This window comes from Helobdella robusta, assembly GCF_000326865.2.
Source record: "Helobdella robusta unplaced genomic scaffold HELROscaffold_18, whole genome shotgun sequence".
Taxonomy (NCBI): domain Eukaryota; kingdom Metazoa; phylum Annelida; class Clitellata; order Rhynchobdellida; family Glossiphoniidae; genus Helobdella; species Helobdella robusta.
Window position 1 is genome coordinate 2,948,974 of NW_008703981.1, and position 27,086 is coordinate 2,976,059.

The 27,086-nt window shown below is 35.5% G+C and overlaps 7 protein-coding genes across 7 annotated transcripts; 4 read left to right on the top strand and 3 right to left on the bottom strand.

Moving 5' to 3' along the window:
• Window positions 1-372: 372 nt before the first annotated feature.
• On the top strand, window positions 373-7,924 carry HELRODRAFT_76461 (hypothetical protein; the record flags this gene model as incomplete). Its single annotated transcript, XM_009016506.1, has 22 exons — window positions 373-496; window positions 707-837; window positions 1,006-1,101; window positions 1,361-1,615; window positions 1,866-1,991; window positions 2,997-3,098; window positions 3,286-3,418; window positions 3,569-3,678; window positions 3,918-4,076; window positions 4,352-4,439; window positions 4,511-4,616; window positions 4,759-4,813; window positions 4,944-5,124; window positions 5,231-5,318; window positions 5,506-5,632; window positions 5,811-5,894; window positions 6,104-6,257; window positions 6,592-6,612; window positions 6,781-6,905; window positions 7,185-7,307; window positions 7,565-7,636; window positions 7,772-7,924. 22 exons carry the CDS (start codon window positions 373-375, stop codon window positions 7,922-7,924), a joined length of 2,613 nt encoding a protein of 870 aa, XP_009014754.1.
• Window positions 7,772-14,532, bottom strand: HELRODRAFT_191161 (hypothetical protein). The gene is made up of 22 exons (XM_009016507.1): window positions 14,489-14,532; window positions 14,069-14,268; window positions 13,750-13,922; window positions 13,574-13,668; window positions 13,334-13,428; window positions 12,960-13,039; window positions 12,580-12,689; window positions 12,340-12,449; window positions 11,840-12,047; window positions 11,554-11,688; window positions 11,294-11,485; window positions 10,996-11,089; window positions 10,596-10,846; window positions 10,380-10,449; window positions 10,193-10,287; window positions 9,942-10,103; window positions 9,670-9,831; window positions 9,423-9,605; window positions 9,185-9,340; window positions 8,622-9,090; window positions 8,407-8,595; window positions 7,772-8,379 (listed from the first exon to the last, which is right to left on the bottom strand). Exons 1-20 carry the CDS (start codon window positions 14,492-14,494, stop codon window positions 8,977-8,979), a joined length of 2,691 nt encoding a protein of 896 aa, XP_009014755.1. The 5' UTR covers window positions 14,495-14,532; the 3' UTR covers window positions 7,772-8,379; window positions 8,407-8,595; window positions 8,622-8,976.
• Window positions 14,533-15,357: 825 nt separating this feature from the next.
• On the top strand, window positions 15,358-16,604 carry HELRODRAFT_170714 (hypothetical protein; the record flags this gene model as incomplete). The annotated part of the gene is made up of 4 exons (XM_009016508.1): window positions 15,358-15,370; window positions 15,689-15,908; window positions 16,142-16,241; window positions 16,458-16,604. 4 exons carry the CDS (start codon window positions 15,358-15,360, stop codon window positions 16,602-16,604), a joined length of 480 nt encoding a protein of 159 aa, XP_009014756.1.
• A 469-nt stretch (window positions 16,605-17,073) lies between these two features.
• HELRODRAFT_170715 (hypothetical protein) lies at window positions 17,074-19,326 on the top strand (the record flags this gene model as incomplete). The annotated part of the gene is made up of 6 exons (XM_009016509.1): window positions 17,074-17,348; window positions 17,549-17,684; window positions 17,956-18,020; window positions 18,244-18,394; window positions 18,592-18,787; window positions 19,142-19,326. 6 exons carry the CDS (start codon window positions 17,074-17,076, stop codon window positions 19,324-19,326), a joined length of 1,008 nt encoding a protein of 335 aa, XP_009014757.1.
• Window positions 19,327-19,894: 568 nt separating this feature from the next.
• On the bottom strand, window positions 19,895-21,405 carry HELRODRAFT_170716 (hypothetical protein; the record flags this gene model as incomplete). Its single annotated transcript, XM_009016510.1, has 5 exons — window positions 19,895-20,365; window positions 20,456-20,573; window positions 20,647-20,847; window positions 20,996-21,183; window positions 21,289-21,405. 5 exons carry the CDS (start codon window positions 21,403-21,405, stop codon window positions 19,895-19,897), a joined length of 1,095 nt encoding a protein of 364 aa, XP_009014758.1.
• A 686-nt stretch (window positions 21,406-22,091) lies between these two features.
• On the top strand, window positions 22,092-22,754 carry HELRODRAFT_125085 (hypothetical protein; the record flags this gene model as incomplete). The annotated part of the gene is made up of 3 exons (XM_009016511.1): window positions 22,092-22,153; window positions 22,261-22,317; window positions 22,469-22,754. Coding segments are annotated over 3 exons (405 nt in total), but the record flags the coding sequence as incomplete, so codon positions are not given.
• Window positions 22,755-22,949: 195 nt separating this feature from the next.
• Window positions 22,950-25,340, bottom strand: HELRODRAFT_191163 (hypothetical protein). The gene is made up of 7 exons (XM_009016512.1): window positions 25,281-25,340; window positions 25,112-25,144; window positions 24,923-24,967; window positions 24,728-24,790; window positions 24,244-24,463; window positions 23,485-24,094; window positions 22,950-23,456 (listed from the first exon to the last, which is right to left on the bottom strand). The coding sequence occupies exons 5-6, from the start codon at window positions 24,318-24,320 to the stop codon at window positions 23,860-23,862; spliced, it is 312 nt and encodes a 103-aa protein (XP_009014760.1). The 5' UTR covers window positions 24,321-24,463; window positions 24,728-24,790; window positions 24,923-24,967; window positions 25,112-25,144; window positions 25,281-25,340; the 3' UTR covers window positions 22,950-23,456; window positions 23,485-23,859.
• Between the last annotated feature and the right edge of the window lie 1,746 nt (window positions 25,341-27,086).

The following is a 27,086-nucleotide window of genomic DNA, read 5'->3' on the forward strand; positions in this document are numbered from 1 at the left end:
TCTGTTTAGAATAAAATCTATATCTCGTACACACACACACACGTGCGTACACACACACATATACACTCACGCACATACACATACACACATTCAACACACATACATATAGCTATATATAGCTATATGTATGTGTTTTAAATAATATATAAATTTATATACAATCTGTTGGTGTGTAATGTTTCTTCTTCAAATACATGAACTTAACTACAGACATTAATGTTTGCAAACAAAATCAAGGTATTAAATTATTAAATACACTAACGAAGATCACCACACATCAACAACATCAACATCGTTACTATAACTTCATCAACACAACAACAACATCACAACAACATCATTACAACAACAACAACAGCAGCAGCGTCAACGATGACAGCGATCAAACACACTCTCCAGAGGGAAGTCTTCCTTCCAAGTGAGGAGCGACTTTTCTCTGTCGTCCATGTTACCAAAGAAGGCAAAAAGAAGAAACCATGTTTCTTATGCACTGCTGGTCAGTATATTTTGTTATATCTATGTTCGATATTTTTTTAAAATTCTTTGTCTTTGGTATATTTTTTATATTTCTTTGTCAGTGTTAATTCTTTTATATGTCTCTGATTCACTCATCCATTCATTGTTTATTTATTCATTCATTTTTTATTCATTCATTCTTTCAAACATCCATTCATTCATTCATTCTTTCATTCATTCATTCACCTAGTGACATCACAGAAGCCCGCCCAAGTGACATTGTATCAAGTCAAAAAGTCGGACAAGAGTGATGCACTGAAGAAGAAAACAGCCTGGCCATTGAGGCAGATCAAACTACTGGATGCCAAATACATTGATAGAGTATGCGTGTGTCAGTGTCTGTGTGTGTCTGTCCGTGTGTTTGTGTGTGCGTCTGTGTGTGTGTGCGTGCTTGCTATCCATTCGTCTTTCAATCCATCCAATCTTTCGTCCAGTTTATTCATTCATTAATTCATTCATTCATTCTTTCGTGCATTCATTCCTTTTTAGGACGTTGGCGATTTTGAAATTCACATCGACAAAGTTTACAAATGGGTGGCTAGTAGTGTAGCTGAAAAGAATGCCTTCATTCAAAGTCTATGGAAGGTTTGTTTATTCATTTTTTCATTCATTCATTCATTCACTCATTCTTTCATTCATTCCTCCTTTTTGTTATCAGTTGAGCCATATGTATTTGGTCCAGAAAGCAGATTTTATCAACACTCCACCCAATCTACTTGATGGTTTACTACTTTGTTATTTTTTATCTTTCTTGATATCATTATAATTATTCATTCATTCATTCATGCATTCATTCATTTATTCATTCATTCATTCATCCATCCATTCATTCATCCACCCAGAGAGCCAACAGCAACTGCTGCACAACCAAACTGCACTGGAGTCCCTTCGACTTTCAATCCTACCTGACCAGGTGGGAGGAACCATGGGGGGTGTCCAGGGAGGGGGCCCAGAGGACGACGAGAGCAGTAACTGGAAGGCCCTTTCCAAAAAAGAGCAGTCGGATTTAGAGCTGCTTATGTCCCAGTGCGATTTTGCTATCAGCAATGCTGAACTCTTTGCTGGACAACTTACTAAAGATTTGTCTGTTCTCGATGGAGTGAGTGGATGAATGAATGAGTGAAGAAATAAATGAATGAATGAATTAGTGAGAGAATGGATGATTGGACTAATAATCGAGTGAATGAATAAGTGAATGAATGAACAGGACTGCAATGCAACAACACTGCTAACACACTGGCCTATGCGTGCGAATTCACTCACTCATTCACCCATCTACTCATTCATCCACACATTCGCCCACTCGTTCATTCACTCATTCATTCTCTCATTCATGCGTGTTTGCACAGGCGAACATTCACTCGATCATGGGATCGGAGGACCAGGTGATCGAGATGATGAGGTTGCTGGACAGGGGTTGTGAGGAGGCAGAACAAATCGAGAAGAAGCTGAGAGAGTACGAAATCGTCCTCGAGGTTTGTAGGTTAGAGGTTGAAAGGTTAAGTTTTTACGTTTGTAGGTCAGAGGTTGATGATTTACGGAAAATTCATCGTGGGGTATAATTCATAGTGGATAATTCATAGTGGATAATTCATAGTGGATAATTCATTGTGGATATTGTTATAAGGTATTGAGACCCGGAGCAGAAATATTTGTGAGGTCGTTTAATTGATTAATAATCGAACTCGAATTCGTTAACTTAGTTGCGGTAGGTTCTATTCCTATCGTGCGATATAATACCAATTGCTAACTATCGTTTAATCGTTAAAATGCCGAAATCTATTTACCATTCGGCCTAATTCGTCAATTAATTGCCGAAATTAATTCATTATTCGGCCTAATTAATTGATTTATCGGTTAATTGGTACAGTTGTTGGTGTTATGTTCGATTCCTGACCTTCGTCAATACTGTCGCCCAGTCAACGATCTATTAATGAATGTTTAAAAATAATTCACATTTCGACTCGTTTCAATTAATTTTGACAAATTTTAATTTAAATTCGAGTGAATATCAAGCTAATTGCACTTGCTCGGCTCGCGATCGAACCCTCTACGAGAAGGTCTACAGAAAACGGTCGGCACTAATATTGGCCGGACCGCTCGATACGCCTGCCTCAATTGTCAGCCACGTGGCTATCAAGATTACAGACGAATCACCGTCGAAATTAACTATACCATGTATTTATAATGTACAACATTCATGAGTGTGTAGTTACAAGACAGTGACTTCTAATTAGACTCACGATGAATTTTCCCTCACGATGAATTTTCCCTCACGATGAATTTTCCCTCACGATGAATTTTCCGGACAGCGAGGTTGAAGGGTTAAGTTTTAACGTTTATTTGGTTCACCGCAGGTCAATATAATTGTTAGAATTATATATTATGTATACCTAACAGACAAACAAATATACAAAGATTTTTGTATGCAATCATACATACAAACATTTATACATTCATACACACGCACATACAAACAGACTGTTAAAGACCTCATGGATTGTATGAAAGATAAGGATGCCCTTATAAACATTAAAAATAAAAATCATAGAAAGCTGTTAGAGGAGCTAGAAGCCTTAATTGTGGGTTTTTTGATTTGATTGGTTGATTGTTATATTGGCTAATACTTGATTGGTTGGCTGTTTCGTTGTTTAAATAATTAATTGATTTGATTAGTTGACTGTCTTATTAGTTAATAATTTGATTGGTTGACAGTCTTCTTGATTTTGAAGTATTTATTCAACCTACGTATTGACTGACCAATCACAGAGTAAGTTAAGTTTGGATCATACGTTTGTGAAGTCGCTTTTAGACGGTGACCTTTCGACCCCGCGTGGAGTTCACGAGTGCACACTGGCCGCCAGGGCTATTCTCAAGTGTCACAATGCTGAAATTAAACCTGGTTGGTTGGGTGGTTGTGGTCCATTCATTTTTTCATTCATTTATTTCGTTGTTCCTTCATTCAGTTAGTCATTCATTCTTTCATTCATTCTAGTATTTTTTTATTTTCCACTCACTGTTTCACTCACTCACTCACTCATTCATTCACTAGCTCTCTGCAAAATGATGGCCGTTCAAGACCAGAAGAAAAGACTGACATCTTACAAAAATGCATTCGTTAAAAGATTATCGCATCATCTCAATAACTTATTCATACATCAAGTATGAATGTATGCCTGTGTGTGTACGCGCACGTGTGTATGTACGTATGTGTGTATGTGTGTGTGTATGTACGTATGTGTGTGTGTGTGTGTGTGTGTGTGTGTGTACGTACGTGTGTGTGTAACTGTACGTATGCACTAATACATGCTTGTTTAAGTACGTGTGTACGTGTGGGGAGAGTTATTATTATTACTATTATTCATGATTAGGGAAACGAATTAGGTGGGGGCACGTCACAGCCATCGTCGACGTCATCGTCTTCCTCCTCCAGCCACCCACAGCAAAGTGAATTGAAGCTACCGACGCACACGTCTTGCTATAAAGAGCTGCTGCCCTACTGCGAACTCATGAATTGGCTGAAGATTGTCGACGTTGAAATATTCAATAAACTGAAATCTGTATGTGTGTGTGTGTGCGTGCGTGTTTGTGTGTGTGTGTTGTTTTTTGTAGGTTTTTGTATGCTTTTTATTTGGGCTTGTCAGTTGACAAAAAAACTTTCTGTCTCTTCTTCTCATTCTCTGCCGTTAATTAATTGATTGTTGGATCTGTTTATTAGTCATTCATTCATTCATTCATTCACTCATTCATTCATTCATTCACTTGTACATTCTCTCATTCATTTTTCTTTAATTAATTAATTCATTCATTCGTTCATTTTCATGCATCCACACAGGTTTACACAACCAACCTTAGCAAATTATTCGGCCAGCAAGTTAAAGACTTCATGAACTCGGCCAAACAACAACTCACTTATAAGAGAAGTATATTATTGGAATGATAATAACATGCGATGACGATATCTATAAATAGCGTTTCTAAAAATAACTACCAGATAATTTATCAGCCAATCCCGGTTCGGCTACCTTATCACGCAAACTCATGTCGGCCAATCAGACGAGCTCTAACTCGAGCATCAACAAATCAGAAGGCGTTGATAGGTGAATTCTCTTTTGTATTGATTGGTCAGTCTAATGGCTAATCGCGATTGGTTGATGAATGATTGATTGATTAGTTCATTGACTTGTTTATTAAGGAGAGATTTGAGTCCCTTTAAATTTTTCTCCTTCTCAGGAGCCCGAGAAATAACGCGAAAAATTCAGAAGTGAACCGTGAAGGAGAGGACGTTTTTGATCAGGTAATGTTTGCTGGCCGTCAACCAGTCAATCGACCAACCATTCAAACCAACCGACCAATCAAACTAACCGACCAATCAAATCAACCGACTAATCAAATCAACCGACCAATCAAATCAACCGACCAATCAGATTTACGAGCAAGTCCTCACTGAGCTGGAGGTCTGGTGCGTGGCAGAACAGGATTTCTGTGTTAAATTCTTCAACCTCGATTACACTGACCAACAACAACAACTACACGATGACGTCACCAACAACAACAACAGAAGTAGTACTAGCGACAACAACAGCAGCGATAGTCCCTGGGTTCAGAGTAATAAGAGCAACAAAAAGTAGGCTGTTGTTTCTATTCCTCTGTTTATTATTATTATTGTTATTATTATTATTATTATTACGACCAAGGCATAAGATAAACGAAGATGTATGCAAAATGATGTACGAACTGTTTCTATCGCTGGAATCCGAACTAATGGCTCTTGAGGCTTTTGGGATAAACTTGAATAATTAGTATGTTCGTTCGTTCGTTCGTTCGTTTGTACGAATCATACAATCATACAAACAAACATACATATATACATACATACATACATACATACATACATACATACATACATACATACATACATACATACATGTAAACAGACAAATACAAACACATACACACACACATACACACACACACATACACTTGCAGCAACTCCTTATGCATGTTGGTACGCATGAGCGGACATGTACTATTAACAGAAGACGTCGGTTCATTCCTCAGTAAGACGTTTGCTACGTGCCTAGTACAGATTAAGAGAAATTTTGATCGATTTGTTGTAAGTTTTACGAATGTGTGTGTGTTTATGTGTGTTTGTATGTATGTGTGTGTGTGTTTATGTGTGTGTGTGTATGTATGTGTGTGTGTGTATGTATGTGTGTGTGTTTATGTGTGTTTATTGTGTGTGTGTGTGTGTAAATTGTCCACTAATTTTAATGATAGAAATGTTTTTTCAGGACAGTTTGATACAGAATATGAGAGAGTGTAAAACGAATAAGAAATCGAGATTGGGCATATTACAGTTTGTGCACAAGTTTGAAGTAAGTTGCTTTGAAAAATTACTACAAATTCATCATTGTGTCATCATCATCCCATCATCACAATCAGGAACGACTAAAAATTCATCATCGTCGTCGTCATCCTTATCTTTTTCCTCATCGTCGTCATCCTTATCTTTTTCCTCATCATCGTCATCTTTCTCCTCATCTTCCTCCTCATCTCATCATCACTCTGACATCTTCATCATCAGGAATTCGCCAGACAGTCCGAATGGGTTTTTAGGTCGACCAACAGACGGACTGACCTTGACCGGGCCTACGCAAAGCTGACCAGCGCCCTCTTCACCGAAATCAACAGGGTGGCCAATGAAAGTCAGAAATCGCCTCCGGAAGTCGTTCATTTCGGTGAGTTTTTCCGTTGCGAATTTAAGATGGCGGATGTTTTGGTATGTTTCATGATTAGAAGTGTCTCATCATCCTCATCGTCTTCCTCCTCATCATTATTGTATCAATCTCAATCGTAATTTAACAATGAGGATTGGGATTTGGTTTGGGTTTAGTGAGAGAGGTTGAGGTTACTGGCGTGAGGTGAAGGTTGAGATGGGGTTAATGCTCCCGACCGTGATAACGATGGTGGCATGTTTGATTATAATTTGACGTATGATGATATGTGTTTATCACCACTTATATTTAATTATATTTCTGATTTATAATCATTTTTTTTCACATACATTCACAGAAAACTACCACAGGATCTTTGGTTAGGAGTAAATTTTGTTGTCGTTGTTGGCTGTTTGCTACTGTGTCATTGGGTTGTATACTTGCCGTACGTGGTCGTCATCATCATCATTGTCGTTTATTATCGTCACGTGATAGTAACGTCATCGTCAGCAACTTCATCCTCGTCGTCGTATTCTTTTTCCCACAGCCTTGCTCTCCGAGTTGAAGATCACAAGCCTGGATGCTGTGAAGAAGGAGGCAAAGAAGCAGTACCAGGAATGGATGCAAGTCTACGTGGTGGCCTATCTAGGTCAACCTCTTGAGAAAGTTCACGTACGTACGTGCCGTCACTGCTGTTGACCTATTTACATATTTTTCGACTTATTTATATACGTTCTGTATACATACATCCCGTTGTATCCAATAGATGTGATTTTTACGTTAGCCAATTAGTTCACCATTAGTCTATTTATTCATTAATTTACTTTACTTATTTATCCATAATTGATTCACTCATTTGTTCAATCATTCATTCACCATTGATTGATTGATTGATCGATCGATTCACTCACTCATTTACTCGCTCATTCATTCATTCGCTCACTCATCCAGCAATTCTTCCAAGGGGTAGAAGCTAGGGTAGCATCAGGAATGAGAATGGAAGACGTTGGATACCAGGTGCAGTTCAACAGGCAAGAACTCAAAAGAATCATCAAAGAGTATTCCGGAAAAGAGGTTACTAATCACTCGAATTCTCTTCTCTCTCTCTAATATCTATTCATCCATCTATCTATCGATCTATCTATCCATCCATCCATCTATCTATCTACCTATTTTTCTGTTTATCTGTGGAGAGATAGATCTATCTATCTACCTATCTATCTATATCCCATTTACTAGTACAAATACTAATTGGGTTAGTAATTTTAGGCTTACCCCTAATATAATATGTAATAATATAACTATAATTATATGAATAACGAAATTTATAGGTGAAGAAAGGCCTCGAGTTATTGTACAAAAAAGTTGATAAGCATCTATCGGAGGAGGAAAATTTGTTACAAGTTTGTTATAATTTAGTCACATAATTATTATTAATTATAACAATTTATCATAATTAGTTATAATTATTTATCAAAGTTATCATCACTTCACTATTGTTACGTCATAATTACGTTATCGTTCTTCTATACTGACAGGTCGTGTGGCATTCCATGCAAGACGAATTCATAAAGCAGTACAAGTATATCGAGAGTATGATTAACCGCTGCTACCCTGATTCCAACATCTATTTTGAATTCAGTATCGAGGACTTGCTCGGGTACTTTAGCGACATCGCTCTATCCCACTAATCAAAGATTAACGGGATTAACGTACCCATGGGATTGTTGTGGTGGGATCGTGATAGATCGCGACGGAGAAAGATGGTGAAATGGTGGAGTGATGAAATGATTGGAGATAGAATAATGTAGCGGTAAAACTGGTGAGGTAGGTGAAAAAATGATTAGGATGATTTAATGGTAATCCATGAAGATGATGGTGATGTGATTTCTAGTAAAGTCCATTCAGAGGATATTATCAATTTTTATATCATTTAATCATTATTAATTTATCTTCTCATTCATTTTCTCACGCTGCATCACTTGCTTAATCACTTCATGCGTAAGCACACACACACACACACACATATATATATAAATATATATACATACATATATATATAACAAATTGTGCTATTCATTTATTATATTAAATTATGCTGAAGTACATTACGCCATATATATATAAATAGTGTATATATATATATATATCCTTTATCAAAAAGCCCTATTCTTATAATTAATATATATATTTACTTGAATGTAGATTGCAAAATATGAAATTATTATGAAATGAAACTATACGTATATATATATATATACACAATGATATATATATATATATCTATATATATAGTGTATGTATCCATGCTTATGTGTATATATGTACTTATGCATGTATGAAATTTCGTACGTTTGTATGCGGTTTATATGTATGTATATGCATGTTTGGGCCTACATCTGATCGATTAGGCCATTTCTTAGTGACGAATATGAGGCTTTATATTCTATTTGTGTGTAGCTAAATTAAGATTAGCAACCAACAATAAACTACTAAGAACAAACAATAATAATAGGTAAGATTTTGAACGGTCAGAAGGTTATTATTACTTAATAAAGCTTGGCCAGGAATTCGTACGTATATCATTGAAGTAGTTTACTGAGGTGAATTATTCTGATGCGAACGCGTATCTACCGGTCTTTTATCCATCTAATTATCTATATCTATCCATCTATCTATCCACCCATCTATCTAGTATCTATCTATCTATCCATCCATCTGTCTAGTATCTATCTATACCCATCTATCTAACTTTTTCAATGATGATTTTTCGTTTCGAATCGTACGAGAATCTGTTCCCAGTGAAGATCGGGCTACTGTAGAACTCCGTCAGGCTAGTTATGTTAATTTGTCGGGCCTGTGTGGGCGTGGTTTTGAATAAATTTGAATAAATTATAGATCAGTTGATTGACAGTATATTATAAATAGGCATCATCGTCATGACTCCTAGCCTTATCAGCAAGATCTTTCTCGGAGACTTCCACAGTGTCAAGGTCATTGCCATATCGATTCTTCTGGAAGGTCATTTGATCGGCCACCAGCTGCTTGAGAATGAAAAGGAGAAGGTCGTTATTGTCCCGTTTGTAGGTCAGGAACCTTGAAAACGTCTGCGTTGGGCAATGAAATTGGGTCAATGATCAGGTTATTATTAATATTTAAGTCAGATCGTCACAAGGGTCACCAACTGACCTTTCTCATGCCCTTCATGACGCCATACTTTTGAGTGGAGATGAAACTTTCGAGCATAATTCTGACGGCCATGTTGACGTCATCATCATTGACGTAATCGCGTAAGTGAAGCCGAGCGTGGGCCTCTGACATCCTAATCGTCGATTCAATATGGCGGACTGTTATTGGGATACTGCCTGTAGCCTGTTGCATTTATGTAGTGTGCGTGTGTGTGTGTGTGCGTGTGTGTGTGTGCGTGTTTACATACCATAGATTCTCTTCTGAGATCCGAATACATCTTAGCGATTTTATCCTGGTCCATCTGGTTGAGTCTGGGATGTGATTTTTCTTTGGCATAAATGATATACTTTTTCAAAAGTTCTTGGGGTATGGGTTCTACTCCTGAGCTGTTTAGCTGCTGCATGGGTGTCTTTAGATACGTGTGTATGTTTGTTAGTGTGTGTGTGTGTGTATTTTTATGTTCGTGTGTACGTAAGTTAGTTTTGTGTGTGTTTAACGATGATGGTATTAATAACTGACCATGGACACGTTTCTTTCGTCGTCCTCAGTGAAGTTGGGATGATGTTTCATGTGACTTTCGACGACGAATCTGGCCGTACGTTCGTCTTCAAGGGGTTCTGCTTGGTCCCTTACGACACACAAGATGTCGAAACGTGATAGGATTGGCTCTGTGAGGTCCACCTGTGTTGAAAATCAATCAGTCTAATCATTGATCTGCTAATTAATCAATAAATCTATCCATCAATCATTTAATCAACCAATCAACTAACGTTTTCTGAGAATGTCAAGGACGGATCATATCTTCCGCCAATAGGATTTGAGGCTGCTATCACTGCACACCTTGCTTGCAATGACGTCACTATACCTGTGGTGGCGAGATAATTATTATCAGGATTATAATTTTTATAATTATAACGACTAATTATATAATTTTAATTGTAAATTTTAGGAACCAACCAGCTTTTGATACAGAAATACTTTGCTGTTCCATAGCTTCGTGAATGCTTGTTCTATCTTGATCATTCATCTGTGTATGTATGTATGTACGTATGTATGTATGTTTTTAGTTTGTTTATGTGCGTTCATGTTTGTATGTATGCCAACCACACAACAAACAAAAAAACGAACGAAAGAACGAACCAATCATTCACGTTGCGACACAACAAAAATGACCTTATCGAACTCATCAATGAGGCAGATGCCCCGGTCAGCAAGCACGAGGGCGCCAGCCTCGAGCGTCCACTCCCTAGAAACTGGGTTCCTCTGGACGTAGGCGGTCAAACCGACGGCAGACGCACCCTGTCCGGTCGTAAAAACGACACGTGAGGCCGTTTTTTCGATGTATTTTAGGAATTGGGATTTCGCAGTTCCAGGATCTCCACAAATTAGGACGTTGATGTCGCCACGAACTTTGTGCTTTCCACCTGGCGGATTTGATCGTTTGGGATGTGTCCTTTCGTATGCAATTCTTTGGTCGTTAAAAGAACTGAATTCGTCTTTTTATCTAACAACTACAGCTCTACAACTGCTACTACAACTAATTCAAATACATGAAATAGCAATAACATCAGACCAGGGTTCTTAGGTTCCCCGCCAAACATAGAGAGGGCAAGTGCTTTTTTGATGTTGTCATGACCGTATATAGAAGGGGCTATGCTTGCGAATATCTGATGATGACGTCATAATGATGTCATGATTTTGTGACGGTGGTATGGTAACGATGATAATGCGTATCGCTATTATTAACATAATAGTTCGTCATCATTTTTTTAAATCGTCGTCTTTGTAGCCAATACTAATCAGTCACAAACATCTGAGGAAACATCATAATTCCGGTCATCATCATCATCACTCCCATCATCATCACTGACTCTATCCCCAATCTTTTCATCTTTAGAGAGTTGCATAATCACTCTGACGTCATCGTCAGTCAGGTTCGAGGCAGCCATCTTGTCGTCATTCTTTGCAATATGATTGGCTAGGATAACTGTGGCAAAAACAGGAAAGCCATTGGCAGTGTTTAGTGATCCGTCGTAGTTGTTGTTGTAAATGCCCGTCAACTCCTAAAGGATTAATTAGTGAATTAGGAGCTAGAGGGTGCTATTTTAAGGTTCCACCTAGTTTGACTTACAATTTCATCCCCAGGCTTGCAAATGTCAACCAAATCGTCCAATAAGATCGCATCTTTCGACCTAGGAAGCCTGCCAGCAGGGACCTTACCTGGGCTTTCCTGAATTGTGATTCGCTGGTAATTCTTGTAAACAGTCTGTCAAAGAACATGTTTGGTCAATTTGATTAGACAAAAACAGCGTAATTACGCAAATTATGCAAAAATATAACAAAAGTTTATACTAATGACGAATCAATAACTAAGACTAATAGCTAAACCAGCAACTAAAAAGAAAAAGCCCACACACCTCCTCCATGTTAATTTCGAAGGGTCCAGTTGACTGGCACTCAGGGCATGACCCCGGTTTGACCTCGTTATTTTGCGATTGAAAGAACGGGCCGAGGATGAAAGAACATTTAGTGCAGTCATACTTGACCATGCTCAGCTGAGGGAGTACACCGGTGCAGCTAGTGACGACGCCAGCTGTTCTCAGCAGCTGGTTCAAATGCAGCTGTCTGAATTGATGGAATGAAGAAGATGCAAAAATGAAACTAAAAAGTTAGGTTTATAGATTTTCATTCAGATAATTCATTTTATTAATTCATTCACTCAATTTAATCCACCGATCAATTCATCCATCCAATCATTCATCCGCTTATTCTACCATCCATCTCTTCATTCGTTCCTCCATACATTCATCATTTTCTTGGCCATCATTCCTTTCAAATATCCTTCAGGATCCATTCGTTCATTCATTCATTTGCTTATCCGTCAATCTATCGCTAACTTACACACGCGCACACGCACCTAAGAGATCTAATTTCTTCAATGAGAGGCAGATTCGAGATCCTCACTCTGATGACTTTTACTATCTGCTCGTATCTGGGATACATCGACATCACCACATCTCTAGCTGCCTACAAATGAATGAAGGAATGAATAAATAAATGAATAAATGATAGACGAAAGTGAACAAATGAAGAGTAAGAAACTGAAACCAAATCAACTGATAACCAACACCACAGCACGTCTCCATAATATCGTCACCTCATCAAAGATTTTCAGCATCTCAGTAGGTGCTTCGGGTAGGAAGTAGGCGAGCACGTGTTCGGCTGATGCTAGTATGTTGTAGTCAACTACTAAACTGCCTTTGTTCACTGTGTGTGTATGTGTGTTTGTATGCGCATGTGTCCGTATGTGTTTGCTTATGTGTTTTTTTGTGTGTTTGTCTGTTTGTGTGTGTGTAGATTTATGTATCAATGTATGTTTTGTGATGTTTTGCTATAAGGTTATTATCAATTCATTATTTTATCATCATCAGTACAATCATCTTCATCAGTATTCTGACACCACCATCATTATCACCATCATCATCACATCATTATCATCATCATCAGATCATCATCGTCGTCGTCGTCATCACGAACTTTCCACCATTTGTCTAATCCTCTCTTTATATAGGTTATGCCCCTTTGAATCAACAAATGTTCTCAGAAAATTCTTGAACCTTTTTCGTTAGTGAAAGATACAAAAACATTAATCAAAGATATAAAAATACTAGCCAAGATACAAAAACATCAACCAAAGATACAAAAATGTCAACCAAAAATACAAAAATGTCAACTAAAGATACAAAAATACTAGTGAAAAAAAGAAATACACAAAAAAACATCACAATTTATCAGTTAATATTTACCAACGGTACACCACTATAACCAAAACACTGCTAAAACATCATTGCAGTACCATTGAATCATCACAAAATACCACAAAAAAACCAAAGAATATAACAATGATAAACCTGTTATAAATCTCAGTTCTTGGGGCCAACATGGATACCCACTCAGATACAGAATGGCCTTTAGTATCTTCCAAATTTTCAATACTTTCTATCATCTAAAAGTGGATTTAGATTATTGATAAAAATTGGGGATGAAGTGTTTGTCTTGTACAATGAATGGATGAATGAATGAATGCTGGAGTGAAGAATGAAACAGTCAATCAACAAACCACCAATCAATCAGCCAACCAACCAACCAACCTCTTCATCATCCATAGCAGCTCCATCAGCAGCTCGTTCTCCTAATCTTCTTCTCCCAGAGGTTTGCTGTTCATCATCTTCATCATCCGATTCATCTGGAGTCAATCGAGTAAACAATTAACCAGCCAACCAACCAAAAAACCAATCAGCCAGCCATCCAACCAATCCCAACTAACCATACAATAATCCAGGCCTCATTCTTCCAGTGGCGGCCAGCTCATCTCGATCTCTCTGTCTCATCTCTCTTTCAGCAGCCAGACGATCATTCATGCTCAGGTCAGACAGGTCATCATTCTCGTCTAGACCGTCTGCTTCGTACCTGTCTAACTCTGGAATGGCTCGGTAATCTCTGGAAAAAATTTAGTTTCAGTTATATAACATCATATGATGCTATATTAATATTTATTAGCATATGTATATGGAAACAAGTTTGATTTTGCAATTTGCATAGCACCCTTTGAGACAAAAAAATGAATAAATTAAAACAGCATTAACCTTTCCATATTGTCCCCAAACAATTCCTCGCCGTCTTCTTCCTCGTCATCACCTCCTCCATCTCCTAGTACATCACTTTCGTCTTCGAATGGCGGCAGATCTCGGCCAGGACTGGAAGCATCAGCTGCTGCTCTGCCACGTGCACGCCTCTCGCCTGGCTCGCTGGTTCCCGGGCTGGTGGCTTCAGAAGATGGCTCATCCTAAAATTATTTAACTTTTAGCTATAATAAATTATTTTTATTTTATTACTAAATTAAAATTGAATTATAATACAATTACAAAATTATATTATATATATTATATTATTATTATAAGTTAAATTATAATAAAATATAATTATTATATTTTTTAAATGTAGAACAACTGTGGCACTGGGTGAATCTTTACACAAAATGAAAAAATTAATTTAAATTTTTGTACCGTCATTTTGTGGGGGGTTGATTGCGGATGGAAAGCTTCCTTTTTAGTGGAATTATTTCAATGTTTAACGACAAACCTGTATGAAAAAAAATTGTGGCGGGAATGGAAACAAAACAAACAGCACGAAAAATGAACTTGTATAATTAATAAAATCAGACTATTTGACATGTTTGTATTTCTGGCTTATTGGCTTATTAACGAAACTGCATGGGTTTTAACGAGCAAGCTTTATGAAATATTTACTTGACTAAATATATTTAAAACAATGTGGTAATTTTATTAAATTTTATTAATTTCATAATAACTATCTATAAATATCAATAAAAATTAAAGTGCATAGAACTATTATATTATTTAAGGACTCTTCACTAAAAAGGAGAGAAAAGTTTTGTGACATGGCTATTTTTGGGGAGTTTTTAAGATTTTAAGATGAATTTAATTAAAAGGAATTCAAACATTGCAGAGACGTTGTACATAGCAGGCTAGCAGAGCATCGTCGAATGTCACCAACGATTATAAATATAAAATTATTTTTTCATCCGTCATAGCGGCACAGCGTCCTTAACTCAAATTCAAACTCAGAGGCATGGTGGTTCGTCTTTCAAAGTGTCTATATTTCGCCGTTATTTTGTGGTTCGCCGGCGTTTTTATCTTATTTCAAATTTTTCAAATTTCTCTTGAAAATGATAAAGTTTTAAATGGCAGATCTAAAAAAAATATTTTACTCACAAAAATTGTGAGTTCGCTTGGAATTGGATCTTCTAGTACTAGTACACCTCCTAGTGTTAAAACTAAAATTAGTGAAACTCGTCTGCCGACTATGACTAGTAGGCTTTATAATTTCTTACCCCAGCATCATAATCAGATAAATGGCGTTGAAAGGTTTTTTTGTATTTAATCAGTACATTACATACAATTATGATACTTTTGCATATTATTTATTTTATTATATTATTTGTACAAATATTTTCATGATTAAAATTTGACTTATCCAAAATTGATGCTATATAAATTTTATAATATAAATATAAATTACAAATATAAAAATTTATAATAGATAAACATTTAACTTATTATAGAAGACCCATTGCACGCCTCAAAGCTTCTAGTAAGTTTTCATATTTTATTTTATAAATATTAATAAATACTAATATGAATTATTCAAAAGCCATATTTTTAACTGAACAATATCATCGACAGCCACAGCCAACAACGACAGCAGCAGTAACATAAGTGAAAATTTGGACAGAAAATTCTTAGTAACTAGAAGAAAACTCATGGACAACATCAGAGATATTAGGTATTACCTGACATCTCATCTCCCCAAATTAGTGAATAGGTTGCTGGGTTTTACTAATGCTTCTGAAGAACTTGATAGTACTGTGGATGATTTTTTAGAAAATTTGGAAGAGAGATTTAAGTATGGATATTTTGACTATTTATATTATTGATTTTTAAATTATTATTTAGGATTATTTATTTTTTATTTATTCCTAAAAATTCATCATTTATTTTTAAATACAACTTTAGGTATTATCAAACATTAAATTTTGATTTTGCTTAAGTTGTTTCGCAAATTTATCATTAAAAATGGTACATTTTTAAACCCATAAATAAAAATAATATATTGCATATCAATTTATTGTATTTCAGCTACATGGAATATTTAGATGCAATTTCCTCCAATGACGAGCAGATTAGAACAATGTTCAACCTATCTAAAGCGATCCAAAAAAGATTGCAGAAATTAAATGTAGCCATCAATTTTTCATTGATATAATTATTATTATTATTTTTACTATTATGATGATTATTATTTAGATACGTTATAGTGTTATTATTATTATTGAAAATTCTTGGGTAGTTATGGTACAATGAGATTTTATATATCATCGTTTATTATTATTTATGTTATTATTATTGTTATTGAGCTATTATTATAACTTATTATTATTACCATTAAAAATAGGACCCAAAAGATTGCAATGCAACGAGATATCTCGGGTGCGCGATAAATCTTAATTGTGGTTTTGGCTGCCAGATGCATCACATCACATACTGCCTAATTGCTGCCTATGCTAGTGGCAGAGTGCTTATTATGGATTCGAACTGTTAATTATGATTATAATTATGATTATAATTACGAATATAATTATTAATATTATTATGAATGTTACTGGGATTATAGTTGTTATTATTTAGTGTCGTTAGTGATGATGATTGGTTGAAGGTGCGAATGACGGTTTTATGGGTGATAATGATGTGGATTATTGTTGACTACGGTTGCAATAATATTACAATAATTGTGATTAATAATATATATATATATTATAATCATAATTTAATTTACTTTATAGTTTGGGTTTATACGAATGAGAGTTGGGCGTATTATTTTGTCAATCCATCATTAAGCTGCCAGGAGGAATTCACAAATGCTTCTCGGAAATTGGGTGAGATTGTTTTAATTATGCATTTATTTATTCGTTTGTTCATTCGTTCAATGGCGTTCGAGTTATTTGTTTATTCCTGTCTCTCTTTGCGTATCTCCTTTCTCCTTTTATAGCATTCAAATAAAGTCCCCACAAATGAATATAATTTTTTTTTATTCAAAAGAGTACAAGTTGTTCGGTCCAGAAAAGCTTTTCTACGTAAGTTCGGCGTTAAGTCTCGAAGAATACGTTGACATATTTCCCCAAGCTCTTCCAGAGGATGTGTATGAAGTTATCAAAGGTTTTCACGGCCAGCCGTACGCGTGGTGGGCTGGTCAGTTGGTCAGTTTTTTGCTGAAACCTCAGAAATGGTTGGAGGATAAGTTATTGGCTGATGAAAAAATGATGAATTTTTCAAGTCCAATTGTTGGGTTTGTGTGCGTTCGTGCGTGTGTTAGTGCTTGTTTGTGTTTGTTGGTGCATTAGATATGATTTGATGATTTTATTTTACAAGTTTTTGAAATAAAAATCTCTGATAAGTGTAGATAATTTGATGATTTTATTTTACATTTTTCGTAATAAATACCTTCGATACGCAATACAAAGTCAAAAAATACGTATACACCGACAGTATTCACGTTAGAAGAACCGATAAAATACCGTCTGAAGCGTCGTTTCATGCTCTCTCCGAATATATGACCTATGTGGAGAAGTTTTATAAATTTCTCGATCTCAAAGAAAAGATAGAAAAGAAGAATTATAGCTTGGTACGTTAGGCTAAATCGGTTTTTGGGCAGTTTGGTTGAAATTTTGATGTGATTTCATGCTGTTGATGTGATCCTTCTTAATTGAAGTTATTATTTGATGTTATTATCGTCAGTATTCGTTCTCTTGCTGTTACTTTTGATTTACTAGCATCAACTGTTCGTATGTGGTGTCGTCATCATAGATACGTTATGTCTGTTGTTTGCCTATTTTGCTTTTATTACTAATATCATTAGTTTTATTCTTATTATTGATATTTATTATTATCATTAGACGGTGAGAAGAAGAGTTTACTTGGCTACGGATGAACTGGGTGTCATTAAACAAGCATTAAAAACGTAGTTATTATTATTATCATTATTAATATTATTATCATTATAATTATTATTATTATTGTTGTGGTAAAAATTTTATAAAAATTAAAAAAATTTAAGCTTTCAATGATCGCGCGATCATTAATATGATGATAGAAAAAATTAACTCCGATTCGTAGAAGATGGTTCTAAGAGTGTTGATAATGAAAAATAACAATGAGCAATCATCGATGATATCTTTATCCAGGTATCCGAATTACGAATTTTTATATGACAAAAAAGTAGTAAAATTAGCCCGGGGTCGCAAAAGATACACTAAATTATCCTTGGAGGGTATCATAAAGGATATCCATTTTCTATCCAAGTCCGACTATCTCGTTTGTACGTTCTCATCTCAGGTTTTGCTTTGTGTATTTTTATGTTTGTATTTTATGGTATTATGTTGCATTGGTAATGTATTTTCTCGTATTGTTTTGTACAAGTATTTTGTTTTGTATATCGTATCGTAGTTTGTTGTATTGTATTGTATCTATCATGTAATATTGCATCGCGGTTATTTTATTACCGAATCAAAATTGAACTTTCCTATTTGCAGATCTGCCGACTGTCCTACGAACTAATGCAAACCTACCATACAGATGGCGCTAACAGGGTTCAAAGTTTAGACGATATTTATTACTACGCCGGCCAAGTACACATGAAGTATGTCGCTAGAGTTCAGCACATCCCTAAATTCACTAATTCCCTAATCGATCCTTATGAAAAAGATGGCAACAATAGTTATCGGGATGGTAACAGAAGTAGTGCTTATAATAATAGCGATAATTATTATGATATGAATGTTTACAATGCTATTGGTATCATGAACAGCAGCAGTAGTAGTAGCAGCAGTAGTAGTAGTAGTAGGAACGTTAATTTTGTTAATTATCTGACCACCTTTACAAACAGTGATGATAGTGATGACATTCATGACCGCGATAGGGTTGATGATGATAGTAGTAATAACGGTACTAACAATTACCATGATGATGATGATGATGATGATGATGATGATGATGATGATAATAGTACTAATGACGTTGATGGAAGTGATAGTCATTATGCTTACGTTAAAAGTCAATTCGATTGTAATGACAATAATAAAGTCAAATGCCGACAGTTGATGATGGCTGTTGGGGACGAAATAAAAATACACGGAAACCACTGGGACGGTTACTCATTAGGGACCAACGTCAGGACCGCAAAAACGGGCTTATTCCCCTCTTATAAGATAGAAAAGATTGAAGTTTCTAGGAGATATTCTTTAAAAAATTATGAACCTGAGAATTAATGTGTGCGTGCGTGCGTGTGTGTTTGTGTGTGCGTGCGTGTCTCTGTGCTGTTTGAGTAAACTGCCTTTTATTTAACATTTTGTCTTTTTGCACGTGTGCTTCCCCAGAAAAATTGATCATTTTAAAATGTGAAGTGTAACGGTCTCACGGGGTGCCTACTTTATTTTGTATAGTATTTATTTATTTTATTCATATTTGTTAATTTCATCCCGTTTGTTCGTTTATTTAGTTTATTTTATTCGTTGATTTATTTTATTTTATTTATATGTTGCAGAAATGTATCAAAGCTTTTGCAATTTTCACGCTTTTGAACTAACCATAAGTGAGACATGACAAACTTAAAAAATGAAGAAAATACATACATACATATATATATACATATATATATATATATATATATATATATATATATATATATATATAATACATTAATCAAATATATAATCTTAAATATTTATAAATAAAATCAATATCGGCATAAGTTTTTGTCGTTTTTAAACAGTCATACACAACAAAATCAGCCAGCCAGTAAATTATTTAGAGCTGACGGACAGTCTTTCAAACCATCTATAAACCACCGGACGGTGCGTTTTTACGATAAATTTGTTTTTGTTTCGGTGGTGGCAGTTGCCTGGGAGAGGGACTGTCCACAAGGGATAGATCCTTTTTAGGTGGAGTACTCGACTCGGCAGGAGAATGCGGTGGCCTCACTCCGGCTGCCATCGAAGATTCCGGAACTCTGGCGTAAGCGGGAGGATCGTTATTATCTCTAGGGGGTGGATAACTCCCACCCATGGGTGTCATACTTTTGTATTGTGCCCCCATGGGATTGGGAAGGCTGAGCCCTCTTGATGGAGTAATCATGCCCCCTGGTGTGGCGATCGGGGTGGCGAATTGAGACCTCCTCTGAGCGATGATGGCTGTCTTGTCAGGTTTCTTCTTCTCCTCGGCCACTTCGCACGAACAAACTCTGCACGTCATTAGAACGTTCAGTGCCAGCTGAGCCAACCACAGAATAAACAGGATCCATGACGCTATCTGGCGAGATAGGTAATAACTGTTTCAGTAATGTGAGTAATGGTGCTACTTGGCAATAATTATTCATTTGAAAATTTGAGTGTTACCCACTGAAGCAACGACGAGACAGCCATAGAAGCTGTGCCCTCTGACTCCGTGTGTCACACCCCTCACAACTGATAACTTGCTCCAAAATAATGATTCCTTACCAAGGCTCCGACAGTTGTAGCTATAAAAATAAAGTTTATTTTACCTTGGAATTCTATTTTAAGAAGAAAAAGTTGTGTGAAAAATTTACTAACTTGATGTCTTTCTGGAGACCCAACTCAAGAACATTAGGATGTTTCATGATGAACGTCTCAGTTCTGTTGCAAAAGTCTGAGAAGCCGGCGGTTATGACACTGGCTCCAGAGATTTCAAGAAACATGATGAAGAAGTTGATGACTAAGAAGACAGGATTGAACGCTCTCAATATATAACTAATGTTCCAATCTAATATGCTCCTGAGTTTGTTTAGAAACAACACATACATCAATTATTTCTTTGATAATAGTTTTTTTTCTAATTTATACACACAATTTTAATAATTTAATAAAAAATCATTCTTCTTGTAAGCAAATAACCAAACCAATGACTCACTCGAAGGCTGACTTTTTCTCCAAGCATTTTTTTGAGTAGATGAGCAAGTTGACAATTCCCATGAAAGTGGCGTAGAAAATATTGACGGCCAGGTTCATGTACAAGATGTAGAGACACGAAGGTTCATTCCACGGCCAGATAACGTACTTTTGCCAGGGCACTATTTCGGCAAATAGAATACATGCTCCGTGAAAATTCCTCTGCAATACGAAATCGTCGTCATTTGAAAAGTTTCCATGATAATAGTTAAAAAAATAATGATTTGTGGTTTAAAATGGGCGAAATCATGAAAATGAAAATCTTACCAGGGTAATTCCAAGAGGAATGACAACGAAATATCCGAAAAAGGCAGCGAGAAAGTACAAAATTATCTGGACGACAATCGCCGTTGTACCGTGTGGGATGCAACCAACACGAGCCATTTTAACATTGATTTGTAATCAAATTCGCTAAATTTGCATTTATTTAATTAAATTAAGTCAAATTAAAAAAAACTATTCAACCAAGGTAGTACTAAATGTAATACAGGTAAAAACAATCAATCTAAAAGTGAGCAAAGTTCTAATAACTCAATCGAATTTTTTTGTTGCGTATAAACTAATACTTAAATAGCGTATACCATATACGTAAAATATGTATTCAAAGTTTATATTTAATATAATAAAAACTGCCAGTTTTTTTGAATGATATAATTTTGTTAAATAATTAAAAAATGTTAACGTTTAAATTTACAAAAATAGTTATCAAGGTTATCAACCTTTCGGCAGGTGTCATCATTTATTAGAAGCAACTTTTCTAAGCTTAGATTAACTTTTCAATACAAAATAAATAAACAGACATGGCGAGCTTTTTGATCAGAAGTGTTTTAAAAAATGTGCCGAAAACCACATCACATCTGACGGCCACCATTAAAAATAAACTGAATAATGTCTGTTCTAATCATGTTTCTATTCGGTTAGCTGAGAATTCAAATCATTTTCACATTTCCTTAACATTTTATTTATTTTTATCTGATTTGGCGAATTTGACTTTGAAATTTTTTTATTTTTAATTAAAAAGCGCTTCCATGCTTTCTACATCAAAATCATTTAACAATGTGGACAACAATAACCTGACTGCCTTCTTTGATACAAAAGAGAATTGGGAAGAGACTAGTATTGTTGTAGGTAGGTGGCGTTTTTTACTTAAAATTTTATAATATTATCTGTTTCTAAATGTTCCTTTCTGTATGTGTTAGTGCTCTTTAATGATTTTTCATATTTTTTTTTACTAGGGAGGCCGTGGAAAAAGGATGAACTTCGTTTAAAAAGCAATTCAGATCTTCATAAACTCTGGTTGGTTTTTTATACCTTATGTATTAATACTTTTTTTTAAATGTTTTTTAGTTATTTTATATTTGACATAATTTAACTCTAGTAACATGAATTAATTTACACACTGATGTAGAAGATTGATTGAAATAAATTAAGATTAAACTCCTATCAGGTATGTCTTGTTGAAGGAAAGGAACATGCTGATGACGATGGAGGCTGAATACAACCGACAATGCGAACTTTTTCCCAGCCCAGAAAGACTGGAAAAGGTAGAGGAGAGCATGGAGAACATTCTAGATGTGGTCAGAGAACGAAACAGAGCCTACAATCTTCTAGAAACTGGTAAAACTGGAGAACCCGAACGACGTTGGGTCTACAACCAATTAGGGATAGGTGGCTGGAGGACATGCACAGAACATTACATACCTCTATACATGAACTTCAAGTTTAAAAATAGCCTCTCGGGGCAGTGGCAGCATAAATATTTAAGACTTCTTAGGGAAAAAAGATTATATTTAAGATACTTGAAGAGGAAAAGTGAAATAGGGAGGGTTCTGTACCTCGAGAAGTTCTTTCCCCATCTAAAAAACACCATCAAACCCGATTTGAGTGAATTAGATAATAAGCTGGTTGATCAAATGAAAGGACCAAACGACATTTAACAATAATTTATTGACGTGAAAATAAATTCGTTAACATGGAAACAAATTGTATTGGTTTTTTCAATGAAACATGCACACTTGTTATGTTTTCTAGTGTGTTGTGTGTGTGTTGTTTTATGAGATTTAAGAAAATTTACAGAAAAAAATTAGCCGATCCAGCTGTACGTTGTTAGCGTGCCTGATTCTTGAATGAAATCACTCAAAAACAGCCACACACATGCGCGTAGCGTCTGCCATTGCAGTTATAAAAACGAACAATTCAGAAAAATCATTTAGGTCGGGTCAGAAAGGTCAAGTCGGAGGGGGAGTGGGCTATTTTTAGTAATGGTGTCGGTAATCTATGACGCAGTATTGACGTCATTTGAAAATCTTCAAGTGAAAAAACATCACTAAAGACTCTCTGACGTACGTCATACGAAGCTGAAGCTGATAGAATAGATGGCCATTGTTGAGATAAAATTCTGTCAACATCTATGTATGTGTGTGCGTGTGTACGTGCATATAAATACGTGTTTGTATGTATCTGTATATATATATGTATGGACGGTACTTTTGTATTGAGCTGTATGACGTAATATGCGACTGTGTATTTATTGCTTGTATTGCATTATGTACCTGGTATATTTATATAACACAAAACGGTATATGAATACACAGGCGTGGTATATATATATATATATATATATATATATATATATATATATATATATATATATATATTGATTTCATTACATATTATATATGTACATATAACTGTATAACGATAAATTGACAGTATTTTTGATTGGAATAGTTTTGATGTGAATCGCGCATGTAGTAGTATATCAAGAGAGAGAAAGAGTTTATTCATTCATTCATTCATCATCTACTCATTCATTCATTCGTTCGTTCGCTCGCTCATTCAACTGTATAGCTTTTTCTTGAGAGAACTCAAGGTCCTCATGATGAAATTCTTCTTCTTCTTCTTCTTTTGCATCATCAGTGACGTCATCATTTTGTGATCGTCATCGTCAACAGGTTGTTGTTGCTGTAGTTGCTGTTGTTGTTGTTGCGCTGACGACGGTAATGACACTAATTCCTCTGAAGCGATTGCTATTTTGTTATTGTCATCTTGCTGCTGCTGTTTCACGGCCGGACTGAAAAGGAATGAATGAATGATTGATTGATTGATTGATTGATCGATCGATTGATTAATTGATTAATTGATTGTTAGTTTAGTTGTTTAATTATCTAATTAACTAATTAAACCCCAAGTCTAAAAAAAAACTTGTTTGAGAAGGCGTACTTTTCTTCATTTTTATCTCCGACGTCTCTCAAACGATCACCAAATTGAAGCTGCTGCAGCTGATGTGGTTGCGACATTTTTTCTCCTACGTCTTCTCTTTTTCTGGAGCCATCATCATTTGCTGGACGGGGCCCGCGGCAGCTTTTGGACCGCCCCTCGATGATTTTTCTACTTAACTCTGCCAGTTTTTGATCCCTGGCTTCGATTTTTCTCCTCAGTTCTGTGGTTGGTTGGTTGACAGAAATTTTCCGGTTGGTTGATTGATTGGTTAATTGATGAACTGTTTAGTTGGTTGGTTGATCTTTTAGTTGGTTGGTTTATTGATTGATTGGTTAGTTGACGAACTATTGATATTTAGTTGGTTGGTTGGCTGATTGATTGATCTATTGTTTGATTGGTTGGTTTATTGATTAATACATTGATTAATTAATTAATTGATTGACTGAAAAAAATGTAATAAAAAAATGAGTAAAAACGTTTCCACCTGTCAACTTAGCAGAGCTTGAAAATATCCCATCGTTCCTGGCAAACAACGTACTCTCAAACTCTGACATTTAAAAATTAATATTCAACAAATATAAATAATTATTCATGAGCATGCTCATTTCATGCTAATCATGTTCGTAATTATCATGAATTAGTAAAATTTATTCATGTTAATAATCTATAAATCGCATACGGGATGCAGATTGGTTTCTATAAGCGGTTTCTGATTTTCCGGACCCTGGGATTTTAGGATAGAAAAAAATTATAACATAATATAATAATAATAATTATTATTATTAATAAGTATTATTATTAATAAGTATTATTATAACTTTTTGTATAATTAATATAATTGAACGAACGCAAGAAACCTAATACCAACATATCGATTTAGTAGACTTTCTCCTAACATCAGCTTAATGGGTTGAGAGGAAAAAATTATTTATAATATAAATAATACTTAAATAATACTAATTATAATAATAAATAATTTTAATTAATAATAATAATAATATTAATTAATAATAATATCAATTAAAAAGTATCATTACCAAGCTTATAACTTGTTCTTAAGATTCGCAGTGCCTCGATTGGATCGGTGCATATTGGTCCTGATTATGATGACGATGATGATGATGGTGGTGATAGTGTTGGGAGTGATGATGGAGGTGGTGATGATGGTGATGATACATCAATATTATTGTGATCTTTACCGTTAAAATCGTAATAAACATTTTTGTTACCAACACTATTTTCACCATCTGCATCATCATCATCATAACCATTACCGCTACAACCATCATCATCATCACTATCATCATCATCATCATAACTACCTCTGACAAATATATAATCCTTAGCGATGGTCGAATCAGAGAGAGACGGATGAGCTAGTTTTGTAACTTTACCATTATCATCATCATCATCACCACCATCGTTATCATCACCACCATCGTTATCATCACAGTTGTCATCGTTACCATCATCATCATCGTCATCATTTTGTTCTTCGGCCATAGTACAAGATTTGGGACGTTGGTAAAGATCAGTTGGATAGTAGCGGTCGTCATCGTATTCGTTATCGTCATAATGGTCATTTTCCTCTTCTTCGGCGCTCTTATCCTCCCCATCATCATTGCCGTCGTTGTCTTTGTTGAAGTTGGGAGTGTTTTGTTGTTGTTGGGATTGTTGTTGTTGTTGTTGTTGTTGTTGTTGTTGTTGGGGTTGGTTTTTTACAGACTGATTGTGCGAATATTGTTGCGGTTGTTGATGATTTTCAAATTGATCTATATTTTCATTTTGTTGAGATATCTGTTGATTTTGTTGAAATAAATGTTGTTTATAAAGTTGTTGTTGTTGTTGTTGCTGCTGCTGCTGTTGCTGTTGCTGTTGTTGTTCATCATTATCTGATTCAAATTTTTCACAGGCTGAATAGTATTGGTCCTCATAGCCTATTTGTTGTTCATCGAGTAGTAGTGGAAGCTGCTGCTGTTGCTTCTGCTGCTCTTGTTGTTGCTGCTTTTGTTGCTGTTTGGCCTCAAAATCTTCATCACGGGATAATTCCAGATGATGATGTTGTTGTTGTTGTTGATCATCATCATCATCATCATTGTCTAATCTAACATAGCGAACTTGAGATTTTTTTACCTCGTCAATAATATTTGTCTCATCGTTTTCAGTGTCTTTGGATGGTTCCAGTTTTTTGACGTCATCATAAACATCGTCATTGTTTCTACCATCATCACCATCATCATCATCATCATTATCATCATTCTTAACATCATTATCATCATCTCCGTCGTGGTCATCGCCATCATCATCATCATCATCATCGTCATCATCGTCATCATCGTCATCATCGTCATCATCGTCATGCCGGCCAGTTTCCAGAACAACCCCATCAGCCTTGCTTTCACCACCATCAACATCATTATCACCATCGCCATCATCAGTGACAGCAGCCGTAGAAGTAGCAGCACTAGCTGCACCACCAGCGTCGTCTTTACGTCTTCCAACATTATCACCTCTGTTACTATCTTCCGTTGCAAAATTTTGTCTAAATTCATTCAACATTACGGCATCATCATCAACAACGTCATCATCATCATCATCATTACTATTTTTATTATTATTAATTATATCATTATTATTTATTTTTGCAGTGTTTTCATTGCTTTCATTTCTATGTTTACTGTATCTATGGTTACGGCTGGCTATTAACTTTTGGTTCTTTGCGAATCCATCATCATCATCATCATCATCGCCGTCATCATCATCATCACTCTTACCATTTTTGTCCTCTACAATACTACTACCATCACCATCATCGTCTTTATTATCGTTATTATGAATATAAT

Coding starts and splice junctions, on each gene's coding strand:
- HELRODRAFT_191161 (XM_009016507.1), bottom strand. Junction 10,450..10,595: donor TCATTGATGAGTTCGATAAG/GTCATTTTTGTT, acceptor ATACATACACAG/ATGAATGATCAAGATAGAAC. Junction 9,091..9,184: donor AGAAAGATCTTGCTGATAAG/GCTAGGAGTCAT, acceptor ACGCCCACACAG/GCCCGACAAATTAACATAAC.
- HELRODRAFT_191163 (XM_009016512.1), bottom strand. CDS start 24,320: ATGTCGCAACCACATCAGCTGCAGCAGCTTCAATTTGGTGATCGTTTG. Junction 24,095..24,243: donor GGAGATAAAAATGAAGAAAA/GTACGCCTTCTC, acceptor ATTCCTTTTCAG/TCCGGCCGTGAAACAGCAGC.